The 15,890-nt window shown below is 51.4% G+C and overlaps 2 protein-coding genes across 3 annotated transcripts in view; one reads left to right on the forward strand and one right to left on the reverse strand.

The window, feature by feature from the left end:
- Positions 1-15,890, forward strand: part of BCKDHA (branched chain keto acid dehydrogenase E1 subunit alpha) — a 446,963-nt gene that overhangs the window by 32,592 nt on the left and 398,481 nt on the right. The gene's annotated exons all lie outside the window — the stretch shown is intronic.
- Positions 304-11,206, reverse strand: B9D2 (B9 domain containing 2). Of its 2 annotated transcripts, none has more exons than XM_050768555.1 (4): positions 10,238-11,206; positions 9,734-9,825; positions 4,070-4,195; positions 304-881 (listed from the first exon to the last, which is right to left on the reverse strand). In XM_050768555.1, the coding sequence occupies exons 2-4, from the start codon at positions 9,819-9,821 to the stop codon at positions 568-570; spliced, it is 528 nt and encodes a 175-aa protein (XP_050624512.1). In that variant the 5' UTR covers positions 9,822-9,825; positions 10,238-11,206; the 3' UTR covers positions 304-567. The 2 variants fall into 2 exon arrangements, with proteins under 2 accessions (XP_050624512.1, XP_050624513.1); XM_050768556.1 differs by lacking the exon at positions 10,238-11,206 and adding an exon at positions 10,067-10,219.

Consider the following 15,890-nt stretch of genomic DNA (forward strand, 5'->3'; position numbering starts at 1 on the left):
CCGCCCCGCAAACAGGGTGCTGCCTCCTGGCGGCCAAGAGCCACCAAAGCAGGTGATCCAGATGCGCTGTGGCTTTGCGGGCGGTGTGGGTCACCAGAAAAAGAGGACCAGGCGAAGGCTTAATCCGCGGGATGAGACACAGGGGAGCCGACCAGAGGAGGGGGACCCAGAACGGGAGGACAGTGTGAGGCTGGGACACAGGGTAGGGGAAGAGGGTCTGTCAAGATGGGGGCATCCGGAGGGTGTCAGTGGGAGGAGGGGGCAACAGGACACCTGAGGGATGGAAGGGTCAGGAGGCAGACACCTGTAAGAATTGCTCTCCTTTACTGAGCACCTCCCATGTGGCTAAGCAGCCTCTTGTCATCCAACATCCTGCGACCCCATACATTTACTCTCCCCAATTTACAGATAGGGAAACTGGGCCCAGAGGGACCCAGAGGTCCTAGCAAGGACAGGAGTCCTTAGCTGGGGTCCAGCTCTGATGGTCTCCAGAGTCCGTGCTCCTGACCACTGTGCCTCACTGGGTGTCCAGGGTGTGGATGGTGGTGGCGTTGGAGACAGGGTCCCTCAGCACTCAACGCCATAGCGGTCGAAGTTGCGGAGCAGCAGGCTGATCTCCAGGTGCACGGTGCCACCAGCAGCTGTGTGCAGGCGATAGCGGTCGGCCCCACTGTAGATGGTGTCCCCATGCAGCAGCTGTGGCCCACCACCCACGAAAGCCCGTGCCAGCTGCTCTCGCCAACTGCCCAGGGGCCGCCAGGTGGGGCAGGCCAGCTGGTGTGTGCCCGGGCTGCTGGGCACATGGCAAAATCCATAGCCTGCAAGCTGGCAGCGGCCAAAGCTGTCCTGGGACCACACCTGGAAATGGAGCCGGGGCCAGCCTGCAGGAAAGCAGGGAGAGGGGAAAGGAGGGATGGGTGGTGACCAGACTCCTGCTCCTGATTCCCCCCTCCCTGATACTCACCGGAGACCCCAGGCCCAGTCCTTTCCTTTCTGGGTTTCTGTCCCAGGGTTTCCAACCCAGCCTCCTTTCTAGACTCCCATCTTCTCATCTATCCCCACACAACTGCCAGAGATCTTTCCAAATCCATGTTACTCCCCTGCTAAGGATCCTTCCATAGCTCCCCAGTGCCCTCACTATAAAGTCCAACCTCGGCCGGGCGCAGTGGCTCACGCCTGTAATCCCAGCACTTTGGAAGGCCGAGGCGGGCGGATCACAAGGTCAGGAGATCGAGACCATGGTGAAACCCCGTCTCTACTAAAAATAGAAAAAAATTAGCCGGGCGCAGTGGCGGGCGCCTGTAGTCCCAGCTACTCGGGAGGCTGAGGCTGGAGAATGGCGTGAACCCGGGAGGCGGAGCTTGCAGTGAGCCGAGATCGCGCCATTGCACTCCAGCCTGGGTGACAGAGCGAGACTCCGTCTCAAAAAAAAAAAAAAAAAAAAAAAAGTCCAACCTCTTCAACATTCAAGGCCCTTCTAATCAGACCTCTGCTGAATTTCCTCTCTGTGTTATCCTCCTCCATGACCCCATGTCAGGGCAGCCCATTGCTCCTCCAGTCCCCAGGTAACCATCGTGGGTCTTGTCAGGGTCACCTCCTGCCTTCCCTCCTCATGTTCCTGCCCTGCTCTCTTTGGGCCCAGGGCCTTCTTTCTTGCCCCTCTCTAATCCACCTTCCACCTGGCATCTGGAAACATCTTTCCTTCCATAGCTTTGCCCATGTCCTCAGAACACAGTTCAGCTCCTCAGTCTAGTAGTCAAAACCCTTGGAGATCCAGCTCATCTCATCTCATGCTGACCCCTTCCCCTGTGCCAGGCCCTGTTCTAGCTAGCTGGGGACACGGCGGACATGAACATGGATGGCAGACAAAAATTCCTGCCCCCGTGAAGCTGATATCCTAGACAACAAATGCAGTAAATAAGCAAATTATAGGTTAGATCGGATGGGGGTAATTGCTGTGGAGAAAAACAGAGCTGGGTAGGGTGAGGGTGGGGATATGGCTGTAGAAGGGGATCAAGGAAGCTTCACTAAGAAGGTGACATTTAAGCAAATGCTAAAAGGAAGGAAGGGAGTAGGCCATGTGGCCATCTAGAGGAAGAGTGTTCCCAGCCAGAGGGAACAGCAAGTGCCAGGGCCCTGAGAGGGGAGTGTCTGGTGGGGACGGCATGGCCGGAGCCCCGACAGAGTGTGCCTGGTGGGGATAGCATGGCTAGAGCAGAATGAGGTGAGGAGAAGGGAAGGAGGTGCCAGCCAGGTTGCGGAGAGCCTTGTGATGCATGCTAAGACTTTGGCTTTTACCCTGAGTGAGATGGGGACGACTGGAGGGTTCTGAGCAGAGCGGAGACAGGACCTTAGGTGTTCACAGGGTTCCAGCTGCATGTGGGGTGCAGATTAGCGGGGGTTGGGGAAGGGGGCCCCAGAGAAAAGATTACTGTCATAGTCCAGGTGAGAGATGAACTTGGACAGATCAAGGTGCTGGGCGAGAAAAGGGTGAGAAGTGGGATTTAGGGTGTATTTCAAAAGTAGAGGCAGTAAGATTTCCTAATGGACAAAATGGGGGCTTGAGAAAAGAGAGAGCAAGGCTGGTGCCACCACTGGGGAACCGGAGGCCCCAAGAGCTGAAAGATTAGAGCTGCCCACCTCACCCGCACAGCACCGGAAAGTTTTTCTTTCCCCAGCTCCAGCTTAAAGGACAGAAAGATTATTTAAGAGTGAAATCTCGGCCAGGCGCGGTGGCTCACACCGATAATCCCAGCACTTTGGGAGGCCGAGGCAGGCGGATCACCTGAGGTCAGGAGTTCGAGACCAGCCTGACCACCATGGTGAAATGCCATCTCTACTTAAAAGAAAAAAAAAAAAAAAGGCAAAAATTAGCCAGGTATGGTAGAACACAGCTGTAGTCCCAGCTACTCATGACGCTGAGGCAGGAGAATTGCTTGAACCCAGGAGGCGGAGGTTGCAGTGAGCTGAGATCTTGCCACTGCATTCCAGCCTGGGTAACAGAGCAACACTGTCTCAAAAAAAAAAAAAAAAAAAGTGAAATCTCACTTGTCCATTACCTGCTCTGGCTCCCAAGTGCCTTCAGGAGATGGCCTCAGCTCCTCAGCCTGGCACTCGAGGTCCTGCATGAACTGTCCCCTGCTACCTTTCCCTGCTGCCGTCCCGCTCTCCCTCAGTGCGCTAGACACCCTTGGTTCACTCTCCCCTTTGAGTCTTCCACATGTAGCTCCCTCTGCCTAGAACCTTCTTCTATCCCTCTGCCTTATTAGCTTCCACTGGCCCTTCACAGCAAAGCGCAGAAGCCCCCTCCTCCAGGAAGCCCTCTGTGACCTCCCTGACAGAGTCAGGCACTTCCTGTGGGCTCCCACGGCCTCTCCAAATTGCCTATCTTAGTCCTGCCCACTCAGGTGCCACTGTCTGGAGAGAGGTGTGTCCCCTCCATAGGATGGTGAACTCTGTGAGGAGAAGGCTAAGGGGCACTGCCTTGATCCCCAGTGTCTCCCTGGCATCACCCAACACAGGCTGGACACAGGGCAGGCACCAGGTAAACATTCTTTATATTGGTGAAATATACGGCACATTTACCTAGGCAATTTCTCAGAATCGACTCATCTTCAGGAACCCACATTTCCTACCAAAAGGTTTTCTGATGCCGCTCCTCCCCCAGTACTGATTTCCCCTTTGAGCAGTGGCTCTACTTTCAAGCCGAGGAGCCCCTTCCTGGAGAAACAGCCCTTGCCTCTCTCAGACCCTGCCTCCCGGCTTCCTCTTTATTGGAAACTCTCAGTTTGTCTCTTTACTTGAATGCCACCTTCCCTCCCACCCTGACCCCCACCTTCCCATCTCCCGCTCCACCCTGGACTCTGCCCTAATCCTACAAACTTGGGATCGCCTATTGAGCAGGCCTGGGAAAGTCTTAGCTCAGCCTCTCCAGGGCCAGACGTGCTGCAAAAGGGACCCACGTGGTATGGGGAGCAGGGACAGGTCTTGGTGTTCCCAGACCGAGGGGCCTCAGAGGCTACTCGTCCCCTCCCCTCAGCCTGGCCCCGGGACCAGGTGTGGTACCCACCTTGAAGACCTTTGGTGGCGAAGTGCAGATCGATGGGGTGGGACCAGTAGGCCATGTCCCCTATCTGGGGGGTGTCCACCTGCGTTTGGCCCTCCCGCACGCCTGACAGGAGCTTCCACGCCGCCCCTGCAGTGACAGCGGGGACATAGAGGGGTGGGAGGCAGCCACTGGGAAGGGAAGCCACTGTGGCTATAGGACTGTTGCTCTGTGGCATCTACTGGTAGGGGTTATGAAGCGTGGACTCTGGAACCAAGTATCTGGGTTCAAATCCTGGCACTACCTCTTCCTGCCTCTGCAACCTTGGGCAAGTCATCTATGACTTGGTCTCCCCATCTATAAAAAGGGCTAATAATGCATTCCCCATTGTCTTCATTTGTTTTCTGTTACTCTTAATATTCGAAACTGGGTAATTTACAAAGAAAAGGAATTTCTATCTCACAGTTAAGGGAGACTGACCAAGGTGGAGGGGCCCCATCTGGTAAGAGCCTTCTTGCTGGGGGAACTCTCTGAAGAGTCCCAAGGCTAGTGTGCTAACATGCCACTCACATCTCTCTCTCATTTTATAAGGCCATCAGTTCCTCTCCCATGATAACCCACTAATCCATTAACCCATTAATCCATGAATGGATAATGAGCATAGTGAGCACGGGTAAGTCTTCAATATCATTTTATTACTATTCGCACCCCACATTTACAAGCCTAGTCCAAGGATTAAGAGGAGGTCAAGGGTACCCTCCAGGAGCACATCCTGAAACACACACAACAATTTCGATCCTACTGAGGGGTGATAATGATAGCTAAAATGCACTGAGTGGTCAGACACAGTGGCTCACACCTGTAATCCCAGCACTTTGGGAGGCCAAGGCAGGCAGATCGTTTGAGTCCAGGAGTTCAAGACCAGCCTGGCCAACATGGCAAAACAAATAATATACAAATTAAGGCTGAGCACGGTGAGCATGGTGGCTCATGCCTGTAATCCCAGCACTTTAGGAGGCTGAGGCGGGCGGATCACCTAAGGTCAGGAGTTCAAGACCAGTCTGGCCAACATGGCAAAACCTCATCTCTACTAAAAATACAAAAATTAGTCTGGAGTGGTGGCAGGTGCCGGTAATCCCAGGTACTCAGGAGGCTGAGGCACGAGAATTGCTTGAATCTGGGAGGGAAAAGTTGCAGTGAGCTGAGATTGCACCATTGCACTCCAGCTGGTGTGACACAGTAAGATTCCATCTCAAAAAATGAACAAACAAGCCGGGTGCAGTGACTCACACCTGTAATCCCAGCACTTTGGGAGGTTGAGGCGGGCAGATCACCTGAGGTCAGGAGTTTGACACCAGCCTGGCCAACATGGCGAAACCCTGTCTCTACTGAAAATACAAAAATTAGGATGGGTGCAGTGGCTCATGCCTGTAATCCCAGTACTTTGGGAAGCCAGGGCAGGTGGATCACTTGAGGTCAGGGGTTCGAGACCAGCCTGGCCAAAATGGCGAAACTCCATCTCTACTAAAAACACACACACACACACACAAACACACACACACACACACAAATTAGCCCCAGGTATGGTGGCGCACGCCTATAATCCCAGCTACTCGGGACACTGAGGTAGGAGAATCGCTTGAATCCAGGAGGTGGAGGTTGCAGTGAGCTGAGATCGCACCACTGCACTCCAGCCTGGGCAACAGAGAAAGACTCTGTCTCAAAAACTAACTAACAAACAAACAAAAACCCAAGCCAAACCAAGCCAAGCAAAGAATATAAAAATTAGCCAGGTATGGTGGCTCATGCCTGTAGTAGCAGCTACTTAGGAGGCCAACGTGGGAGGATCACCTGAGCCCAGGGAAGTTGAGGCTGCAGTGAGCCATGATCGTGCCACTGCACTCCAGCCTCAGCGACAGAGTGAGCCCCTGTCTCAAAAAAAAAAAAAAAAAAAAATCAAAGAAAGAAAGAAATTGTACTGAGTATGGCCGGGTGTGGTGGCTCATGCCTGTAATCCCAGCACTTTGGGAGGCCGAGGCAGGCAGATCATGAGGTCAAGAGATCGAGACCATCCTGGCCAACATTCTGAAACCCTGTCTCTACTAAAAAAAATAACAAAAATTAGCTGGGCATGGTGGCGCACGCCCGTAGTCCCAGCTACTCAAGAGGCTGAGGCAGGAGAATCGCTTGAACCCAGGAGGCGGAGGTTGCAGTGAGCCAAGATGTTCCCATTGCACTCCAGTGTGGGCAACAAGAGTGAAACTCCATCTCAGAAAAAAATAAGAAAATACACCGAGTACTTACTAAATCCCAGATGCTATGCTAAGCACTTTAGGCAATGCATTCATTTAATTTACCCTCTAGGACTCTTAATTCCCTCCTCACTCCCCAGTTTACACTCTCCACCATGGCCCACATGGCCTGGCTCTTGCTCCCGTCCCTGAGTTCATCTCCCATCACTCTCCCCATCCCTCATCACCCTCTGGCCTCACTGTCCCACTTCTGTCTTCCCACCTCAGGGCCTTTGCACTGGCTGTTCCCTCTGCCTAGAAAGCTCTGCTCCTGGATGTCCCCATCCCTAGCTTTTGTTTTCATCCTTCAGGGCCCAGCTCAAGTGCCACTTCCACAGAGGGGTTCTCCCTGACCCTCTTCTCCAAACACTAGTTTCTGTCACATCTTTTCTTTTCATCCTAGCACTTACCACTGTCTGTAATCACGGTGCTGCTTTCTTTTTTTTTTTTGAGGAGGAAGAGACAAGATCTCCCTCTGTCACCCAGGCTGGAGTGCAGTGGCACAATCACAGCTCACTGCAATCAACCTCCCAGGATCAAGCAATCCTCCCACCTCAACCTCCCGAGTAGTTGGAACCACAGGCACACATCACTATGCTCTGCTAATTTGTGATTTCTTTGTAGAGACGGGGGTCTCACTATGCTGCCCAGGCTGGTCTCAAACTCCTGGGCTCAAGTGATCCTCCTGTTCCAGTCTCCCAAAGTGCTGGCATTACAGGGGTGAGTCACCACACCCAACTGCACTCGTTTATCTGTTTCTTTTCTTTTTTTTTTTTTTTTCTGAGACAGAGTTTTGCTCCTGTTGCCCAAGCTGGAGTGCAACGGCACCATCTCAGCTCACTGCAACTTCCACCTCCCGGGTTCAAGTGATTCTCCTGCCCCAGCCTCCCAAGTAGCTGGGATTACAGGCACATGCCACCATGCCCAGCTAATTCTTTGTATTTTTAGTAGAAATGGGGTTTCACCATGTCAGCCAGGCTGGTCTCAAACTCCTGACCTCAGGAGATCTGCCTTTCTCAGCCTCCCAAAGTGCTGGGATTACAGGCATGAGCCACCGTGCCTGGCCTGCTTATTTATTTTCTGTCTCCCCTACCGTATGGCCCAGGAAAACAGGGACCTTGTACACTGCTGGATCTCCAAGACCACAAACCCAGCTCTTGGTATACAGAAGGTGCTCAATAAATGTTTCTTGGACAAATTAGTGATCCTAGGAGTTGGGAGCTAATATAATCCCCATTTAACAGGTAAAGAAACAGGCTCTGAAAAGGTAAGTTCATGAACATTTATTGAGCACCTGCTGTGTGCCAAGCACTGTTTTCCATGCTGGTGACATAGCTGTGACTATAGCAGACCAAGGTCCCATCATGGAACTGGATTCAGACTCAGCTCTAACTGCAGAGCCCAAGCCGTTCATCCAACTGCCTCAGTATTCTTGGCTGGGTCAACACCCCCAGCAACTCCCTGAAGTAATAAAAATCAGGTTAGTCATTACTCCCTTCTGGGCTCAGTGAGGGAAGCACCAGGCCCTCAGTCAGGCTGCTTAAAAGCAAGATTTCCCAACAGCCCTATGAAGAACAGATGAGGAAACTGAGGTTCTAAGAGGGGATGGCATCTGCCCAGGGTCACAGAGAAGGTGAGTGGTGGGGTGGAACCTGGAAACCAAGTCTGACTCCAGAGTCTGCCTCTCTTCCATCAACTGGAGGGTCCTGATTTCCTGGGAATCTCAACTTCTACCTCACTTACCTGTAGAATCAAAAAGGACCAGAGGCCAGGGGCAGTGGCTCACACCTGTACTCCCAGCACTTTGGGAGATCTAGGCGGGCGGATCACTTAAGGCCAGGAGTTCGAGACCAGCCTGGCCAACATGATGAAACACCATCTCTACTAAAAATACAAAAATTAGCTGGGTGTGGTGGTGGACACCTGTAATCCCAGCTACTCGGGAGGCTGAGGCAGGAGAATCACTTGAACCCAGGAGGCAGAGATTGCAGTAAGCCGAGATCGTGCCACTGCACTCCAGCCTGGCGACAGAGTGAGACTCTGTCTCAAAAAAAAAAAAAAACGGCCGGGCGCGGTGGCTCACGCCTGTACTCCCAGCACTTTGGGAGGCCGAGACAGGTGGATCACGAGATCAGAAGATCGAGACTATCCTGGCTAACACAGTGAAATCCTGTCTACTAAAAATACAAAAAAAACTAGCCGGGCATGGTGGCGGGTGCCTATAGTCCCAGCTACATGGGAGCCTGAGGCAGGAGAATGGCGTGAACCTGGGAGGTAGAGCTTGAAGTGCGCCAAGATTGCGCCACTGCACTCCAGCCTGGGCAACAGAGAGAGACTCCATCTCAAAAAAAAAAAAAAAGGGACTAAGACTCAGGCCTGAAGACATGATAATGCCAAATGGCCACATCTGTTTCATGGACATTTATCTGTGCCAGGCAACAACATACCCCAGGCTTTACAAACAAGACCCCATCAAAGTCTTGTATGAGCCAGGCAAACACTGAATGGGCACTTCATATTCCAGCCCTATTCCTATTCTAAGTGCTGTTGATATTTGTTTAGTACTCATGACAACTTCAACAGGTAAATATTTCTATTACTCTCATTGTACAAACAGAGAAGTCGAGGTGAAGAGAAGTGCCCAAGGTCACATAATCAGCCCAAGGGTGCATTAACAAGCAATAACTAGTTTTGAACCCAGGCAGTCTGTGCTCTTAACCTCAAACCTGTGCTGCTTCTTGGCTGCTATTAGCTTCACTTTCAGACAAGGAAACTGAGGCTCAGAGAGGTCAAGTCCAAAGGTGTCCAATTAATAGAAGGGAGAGTTAGTATTTAAATCCAGATCTGGCAGCCCATGGCCCTAACCATTACACTATACCATGACTCTACAGGGCCTCAGTTGGGGAAGCATGAACAAAATTACTTTCCTGGGATGTGGTGGCTCATGTTTTTAATCCAAGCACTTTGAGAGGCTGAAGCGGATGGACTGCTTGAGCCCAGGAGTTTGAGACCAGCCTGGGCAACATAGCGAGACCCTGTCTCTACAAAAAGTTTAAAAATTAGCCACACTTGGTGGTGCGTGCCTGTAGGCCCAGCTTCTCAGGAGGCTGAGGTGGGAGGATCACTAGAGCCCAAGAGTTCGAGGCTGCAGTGAGCTATGATCACACCACCTTACTCCAGCCTGGGCGACAGAGAGAGACCCTGTCCGTAGCCCCTGCACAAACGAAAAAACAGATGGGAGCTTGAGACTCACGTGGACAGGGTGTGGGCTAAGCCTGGAGTACAGAGAGCTGATGGAAGATGAGGTTAAGGCGCTGCGTTAACAGGTCGAGGAAGGAGCATGCAGCCTCTAGGCTAGGGGTCTTGGTGTGGAAATTAACCAGGCCTGGGGGAATACCTGTGTGAATGCCCCACTTGCAGAACAGGCTACTTTCCGAGAAACCGCTGGCCCCCATGATCTGCCCGATCACGTGCACCTCAGCCATGGCCCTGGGATGGGAAAAAATATAATCACAACCCTGTGAGGTAAGTATATTATCTCCATTTGACAGGAGGGGAAATTGAGGCCCAGCAAGTAAAGGGTAGTACTAGGATTCCAAGCTAGCTTCCTCACACCCCTGAGGCTGAGGTCTTGACCACAGATCCTAATTGCCAACCCATGAAAGCCTGGAAAAAATGGGGGGACCCTTGTCTGGGGAACCAGCATTTAACTCTGCGAGGTCTAAAATACCTTCTTTGGGTTCAGGTCGGCGGAAAGCCCCGCCCACGAGCGAAAAGACCCGCCTTCCGCGTCATGTCAGCCACCCCGCTTCCCTCACCCAGCAAGCTCTATAAGGCGCATGCGTTGAGTTCCGGGCCGACTTAGCCACGCCTCCAAGCGCAGCGCATGCGTTATTCCTACCTTAGCGCACTTAACGGTTAGGAGGGGCGAAAGCGGCAACGGGGGTTGTAGTTCATGGGGTTGAGTTGACTCGTTTTTTTCTCCGCGGGCGCCTACCAGGCCTGGCTCGCGCCTTTCCCAGGACCTTCCCGGCTGCGAGAAATGGAATCCGCGATATTCCGCGTCCGCGCTCGCCTTGGGTTCCGTGGTTGTTGCTGGAGCAACAGCAGGCTCCTCCCCTGGCTTTGTACTCGCCCTCCGCGCCACTGATTGGTGCTAGCCGTCCCCGGGAGGCGGGGTGAAACTGTGATGGACATTTTCCTCCTCTCGCTCCATTTTGGGAAAATAGCGTCTCTCCAGCTACGGCAAAGGGTTCCGCCATTTTGGCCGTGGCTAGGAAGCTGCCATGTTGAGTGTGGCTGAGGAAGTTTGAGTGCAGTTTCTCCCAGATGTCCTCTTTACCAAAAAAAGCAAATCCGTAACTGCTCCGTGCTGCGTGAGGACCCCACCGAAGAGCTCTCTATGGTCCGGGATCACAAATCAGAGACTGAACTATGACCAAGGAGGAATTCCTTCCAGGACCTCATGTACATCCCCTACCTCGTAACTGGAAAACAAAGCAAAAAAAATCACTCCTCATTCAGAGAGTGGAGAAATTGGGGAGTGGGTTCTGCTTCCGTTTTAGAGTTCCCCTAGGTTTTTCAAGGACAAGGAAGGAAGTTGGACTTACCCAACTTCTACCAAGCTACTACCAAGTTCACTGTTAAACTGCTTGAGTCTGAGCAAGGAACCGTTGGGGTAGCGAAGAGAAATGAGGAACTGGGATCCCCTTATTTGCAGAAAATCCTCTTTTCTATTGATTGATTTCTCAATCAAGAAATGGAGATGTCCCTGGATGCCATCATAGATGCCATCATTTCCCACATCAAGCCAGTCATCAGGTCCCATCAAGACTCCATAAAAGGGTCGCACTGTGTAACCCAGGCTGGAGTACGGTGGCTTGATCACAGCTCACTGCAGCCTCTGAACTCCTGGGTTCAAGGGATCCTCCTACCTCAGCCTCCCATGTAGCTGGCATCACACACATGCGCCACCACGGCTGGCTAATTTTTTTTTTTTTTTTTTAAGAGATGGAGTCCTGCTGTGTTGCTGTGTTGCCCAGCCTTTGTCTTGACCTCCTGGGCTCTAGCTAGCCTCCCAGTTTGCTCTCCCATACTGCCGGGATTACAGACCTGAGCCACCCAGCCAGGCCAATAGACACGAGTATTTAAAAGCCACCCTTGGCTAGGCTCATGACTGTAATCCCAGCCCTTTGGAAGGCTGAGGCGGGAAGAGCTGTTGAGGCCAGAAGGTTGAGTATAGTGAGACCCCCATCTCTACAAAAATAAAAAACAAAATAATGCATATATCAACTAGTGAAATATTCCATTGAATTGTTTAATATAAATGTTATCCTACTGAAATGTTGCCCCCTCCTTATAATTTTGGATTTTTGTTAGTTTTTTTTTTTTTTTTTTTTTTTTTTGAGATGGAACCTCGCCTTGTCGCCCAGGCTGGAGTGCAGTGGCGCGATCTCAGCTTACTGCAACCTCTGCCTCCCAGTTCAAGCAATTTTCCTGCCTCAGCCTTCCAAGTAGCTGGGACTACAGGCGCACACCACCACACCCAGCTAATTTTGTATTTTTAGTAGAGATGGGTGTTTTATATCTTTCTGGATGCTGTGTGGGTGAGGAAGACAGCTCTAACCTTTCAGCTCTTGGGGCCTCTGGTCCCCTAGTGGTGGCACCAGCCTTGCTCTCTCTTTTCTCAAGCCCTCATTTTGTCCATCAGGAAATCTTAACTGTCTCTACTTTTGAAATGCACCCTAAAATCCACTTCTCACCTCTTTGTCGCCCAACACCTTCATCTGTCCAAGTTCATCTATCACCTGGACTATGACAGGGACCTTGTCTCTGGGGTCTCCTTTCCCAACCCTCCTAGTCTGCAGCCCACATGCATCTGGAACCCTGTGAACACCTAAGTCAGGTCCCATCTGCTCAAACCCCTCTAGTGGTCCCCATTTCACTCAGGGTAAAAGCCAAAGTCTTACCATGCATGACAAGGCTCTCCACAACCTGGCTGGCACCTCCTGCCTCCATTTTGTATTTTTAGTAGAGACAGGATTTCGCCATGTTGGCCAGGCTGGTCTCAAACTCCTGACCTCAGGTGATCCACTCACCTTGGCCTCCCAAAGTGCTGAGATTACAGGCATGAGCCACTGCTCCCAGCTGGGGTCTTCATTCTGAAGGCTCCCATGTATACATGTTAAATAAGAAAAAAAAATTACTGTCAACCATAAATAACGAGATTCAGAAAATATCATTGAGGCTGGATTCAGTGGTTCATGCCCGTAATCCCAGCACTTCGGGAGGCCAAGGCGTGTGGATACCCTGAGGTCAGGAGTTCGAGACCTGCCTGGTCAACATATAGTGAAACCCCGTCTCTACTAAAGATATCAAAACTAGATGGGTGTGGTGGCACATGCCTGTAGTGTCAGCTACTTGGGAAGCTGAGGCAGAAGAATCACTTGAACCTGGGAGGCGGTAGTTGCAGTGAGCCGAGATCACACCACTGCACTTCGGCCTGGGCGACAGAGCAAGACTTCTACTCTCTAAAAAGAAAAAAAAGTCCGGGCGCAGTGGCTCACGCCTGTAATCTCAGCACTTTGGGAGGCAGAGGCGGGTGGATCACCTGAGGTCAGGAGTTCGAGATCAGCCTGGGCAACACGGTGAAACCCCGTCTCTACTAAAAATACAAAATTAACTGGGTGTGGTGGCACATGCCTGTAATCCCAGCTACTCGGGAGACTGAGGCAGGAGAATGGCTTGAACCTGGGAGGCGGAGGATGCAGTGAGCCGAGATTGCGCCATTGCACTCCAGCCTGGGCAACAAGAGTAAATCTCCATCTCACCAAAAACAAACAAACAAATAAATAAAAAAGAAAAGAAAAAAAACAAGAAAAGGAAAGAAAATATGATTAACTATAGAGTTTATTCCAGGCTACAAGGCCAGTACATATGTTACAGCGATTTCATTAGTACATCTTGCTATGCTGCAGGGAAGATTGCGTTAACATTCTGTGAGGAGGAGTACTCTTTCTTTCTTCTTTCTTTTTTCTTGAGATAAGATCTTGCTCTGTTACCCAGGCTGGAGTGCAGTGGCACAATCACAGCTCACTGCAGCCTCCAACTCCCAGGCTCAAGCCTCCCACCTAAGCCTCCCCAGTAGCTGGGACTACAGGCGTGTGCCACCATGACCAGCTAATTTCTTAATAAATTTTTCTGTAGAGACGTGGTCTCACCATGTTGCCTAGGCTTGTCTCAAACTCCTGGGCTCAGGTGATCCTCCCACCTCTGCTTCCCAAAGTGCTGGGGTTACAGATGTGAGGCCAAAACGCCCGGCCTAGGAGTAATGTTCTGAGGCGATCTTATCTCTGGCACTGCTTGGTCATTCTTAATCATTTACAGGAAAAAGCAGAAGTTGTAACTGCATGCTACGTGACTCAGGCTACAGAGCAACATTCCTCTCAAGGCTCGGAATAATTTAAAGTTCCAGCAGCTTTAAGTTTGAATTATCTAACCACATTGTCGGAAGTTGGCCAGGCCTGGTGGTTCATGCCTGTCTGTAATCCCAAAACATTGAGAGGCCAAAGCAATAGGATCACTTGAGGCCAGGAGTTCTGGACCAGACTGGGCAACATATTGAGACTCCATTTCTACAAAAACATTTAAAATTAGAAAAATAAATAAATAAATAGCAGGGTGTGGTGACACATGCCTGTAGTCCCATCTACCTAGGAGGCTGACGCAGGAGGATCATTTGAGCCCAGGAGTTTGAGGCTGCAGTGAGCTGTGATCATGCCAAGGTACTTCAGCCTGGGTGACAGAGTGAAAACCTGTCACCTTTTTTTTTTGTTGTTTTTTGGGTTTTTTTGAGAAAGAGTCTCGTTCTGTGGGTCAGGACAGAGTGCAGTGGTGGGATCTTGGCTCACAGCAACCTCTGCCTCCTGGGCTCAAGCAATTCTTCTGCCTCAGCCTCCCAAAGTGCTGGGATTACAGGCGTGAGCCACCGCGCCCGGCCTGAAGCTGTTTTAAAATCTATCTACAGAGGCCGGGTGCGGTGGCTCACGCCTGTAATCCCAGCACTTTGGGAGGCTGAGACGGGCGGATCACGAGGTCAGGAGATCGAGACCATCCTCGCTAACACGGTGAAACCCCGTCTCTACTAAAAATACAAAAAATTAGCTGGGCATGGTGGCAGGCACCTGTAGTCCCAGCTATTCAGGAGGCTGAGGCAGGAGAATGGTGTGAACCCAGGAGGCGGAGCTTGCAGAGAGCGGAGATCACGCCACTGCACTCCAGCCTGGGTGACAAAGCGAGACTCCGTCTCAAAAAAAAATATATAGGCCGGGCGCGGTGGCTCAAGCCTGTAATCCCAGCACTTTGGGAGGCCGAGACGGGCGGATCACGACGTCAGGAGAGCGAGACCATCCTGGCTAACACAATGAAACCCCATCTCCACTAAAAATACAAAAAAATTAGCCGGGCGTGGTGGCGGCGCCTGTAGTCCCAGCTACTCGGGAGGCTGAGGCAGGAGAATGGCGGGAACCCGGGAGGCGGAGCTTGCAGTGAGCCGAGATCGCGCCACTGCACTCCAGCCTGGGCGACAGAGCGAGACTCCGCCTCAAAAAAAAAAAAAAAAAAAAAAATATATATATATATATATATGTGTGTGTGTGTGTGTGTGTGTGTGTATGTGTATATGTGTGTGTATTTATATGTCTGTGTATATATATATCCACAGATTCTTGGGCAGCCCCCTTTTAGTAGGTGGAGCCTAATTCTCCTTCACTTCAGTGTGGCTAGTTTTCGTAATTTGCCTTTAACCAATAGAATATGGGGCTGGGCACAGTGGCTCACACCTGTAATCCCAGCACTTTGTGAGGCCAAGGCGGGCAGATTGCTTGAATCCAGGAGTTTGAGAGCAGCCTGGACAACATGATGAAACCCCATCACTACAAAAAATTAGCTGGGTGTGGTGGCATGCCCCTGTAGCCCCAGCTACTCTGGTGGGGGAGGTGGAAGGATCGCTTAGGCTGAGAGTTGGAGGCTACTGAGCTGTGATTGTGCCACTGCACTTCAGCCTGGGCAACTAACTGTGAGACCCTGTCGCAAAAACAAAATGCTTTTAAGCCAAGTATGGCATACAGCTGGCAGTCCCAGCTACTTTGTTTTTTATTGTTGTTGTTGTTGTTTTGAGACAGAGTTTCACTCTTGTTGCCCAGGCTGGAGTGCAATGGTGCCATCTCTCCTCACCACAACCTCTGCCTCCTGGGTTCAAGTGATTCTCCTGCCTCGGCCTCCCAAATAACTGGGATTGAAGGTGTCTGCTGCCACGCCCAGCTAATTTTTGTATTTTTAGTAGAGATGGGGTTTCACCATGTATGGCTGCGCCTGGCCATCTCGGCTAGTTTGGAGGCTGAAGCGGGAGGATGACTTGAGTGCAGGAAGTCCAGGCTGCGGTGAGTTATGATGGCACCCTGCACTCCAGCCTGGGCAACAAAGTGAGAGGGCACCTCTAAAAAAAAAAAAAAACCAACAGGCTGGGTGCAGTGGCTCACGCCTGTATTCCCAGC

This window comes from Macaca thibetana, chromosome 19 (genome assembly GCF_024542745.1).
Source record: "Macaca thibetana thibetana isolate TM-01 chromosome 19, ASM2454274v1, whole genome shotgun sequence".
Lineage (NCBI taxonomy): Eukaryota > Metazoa > Chordata > Mammalia > Primates > Cercopithecidae > Macaca > Macaca thibetana.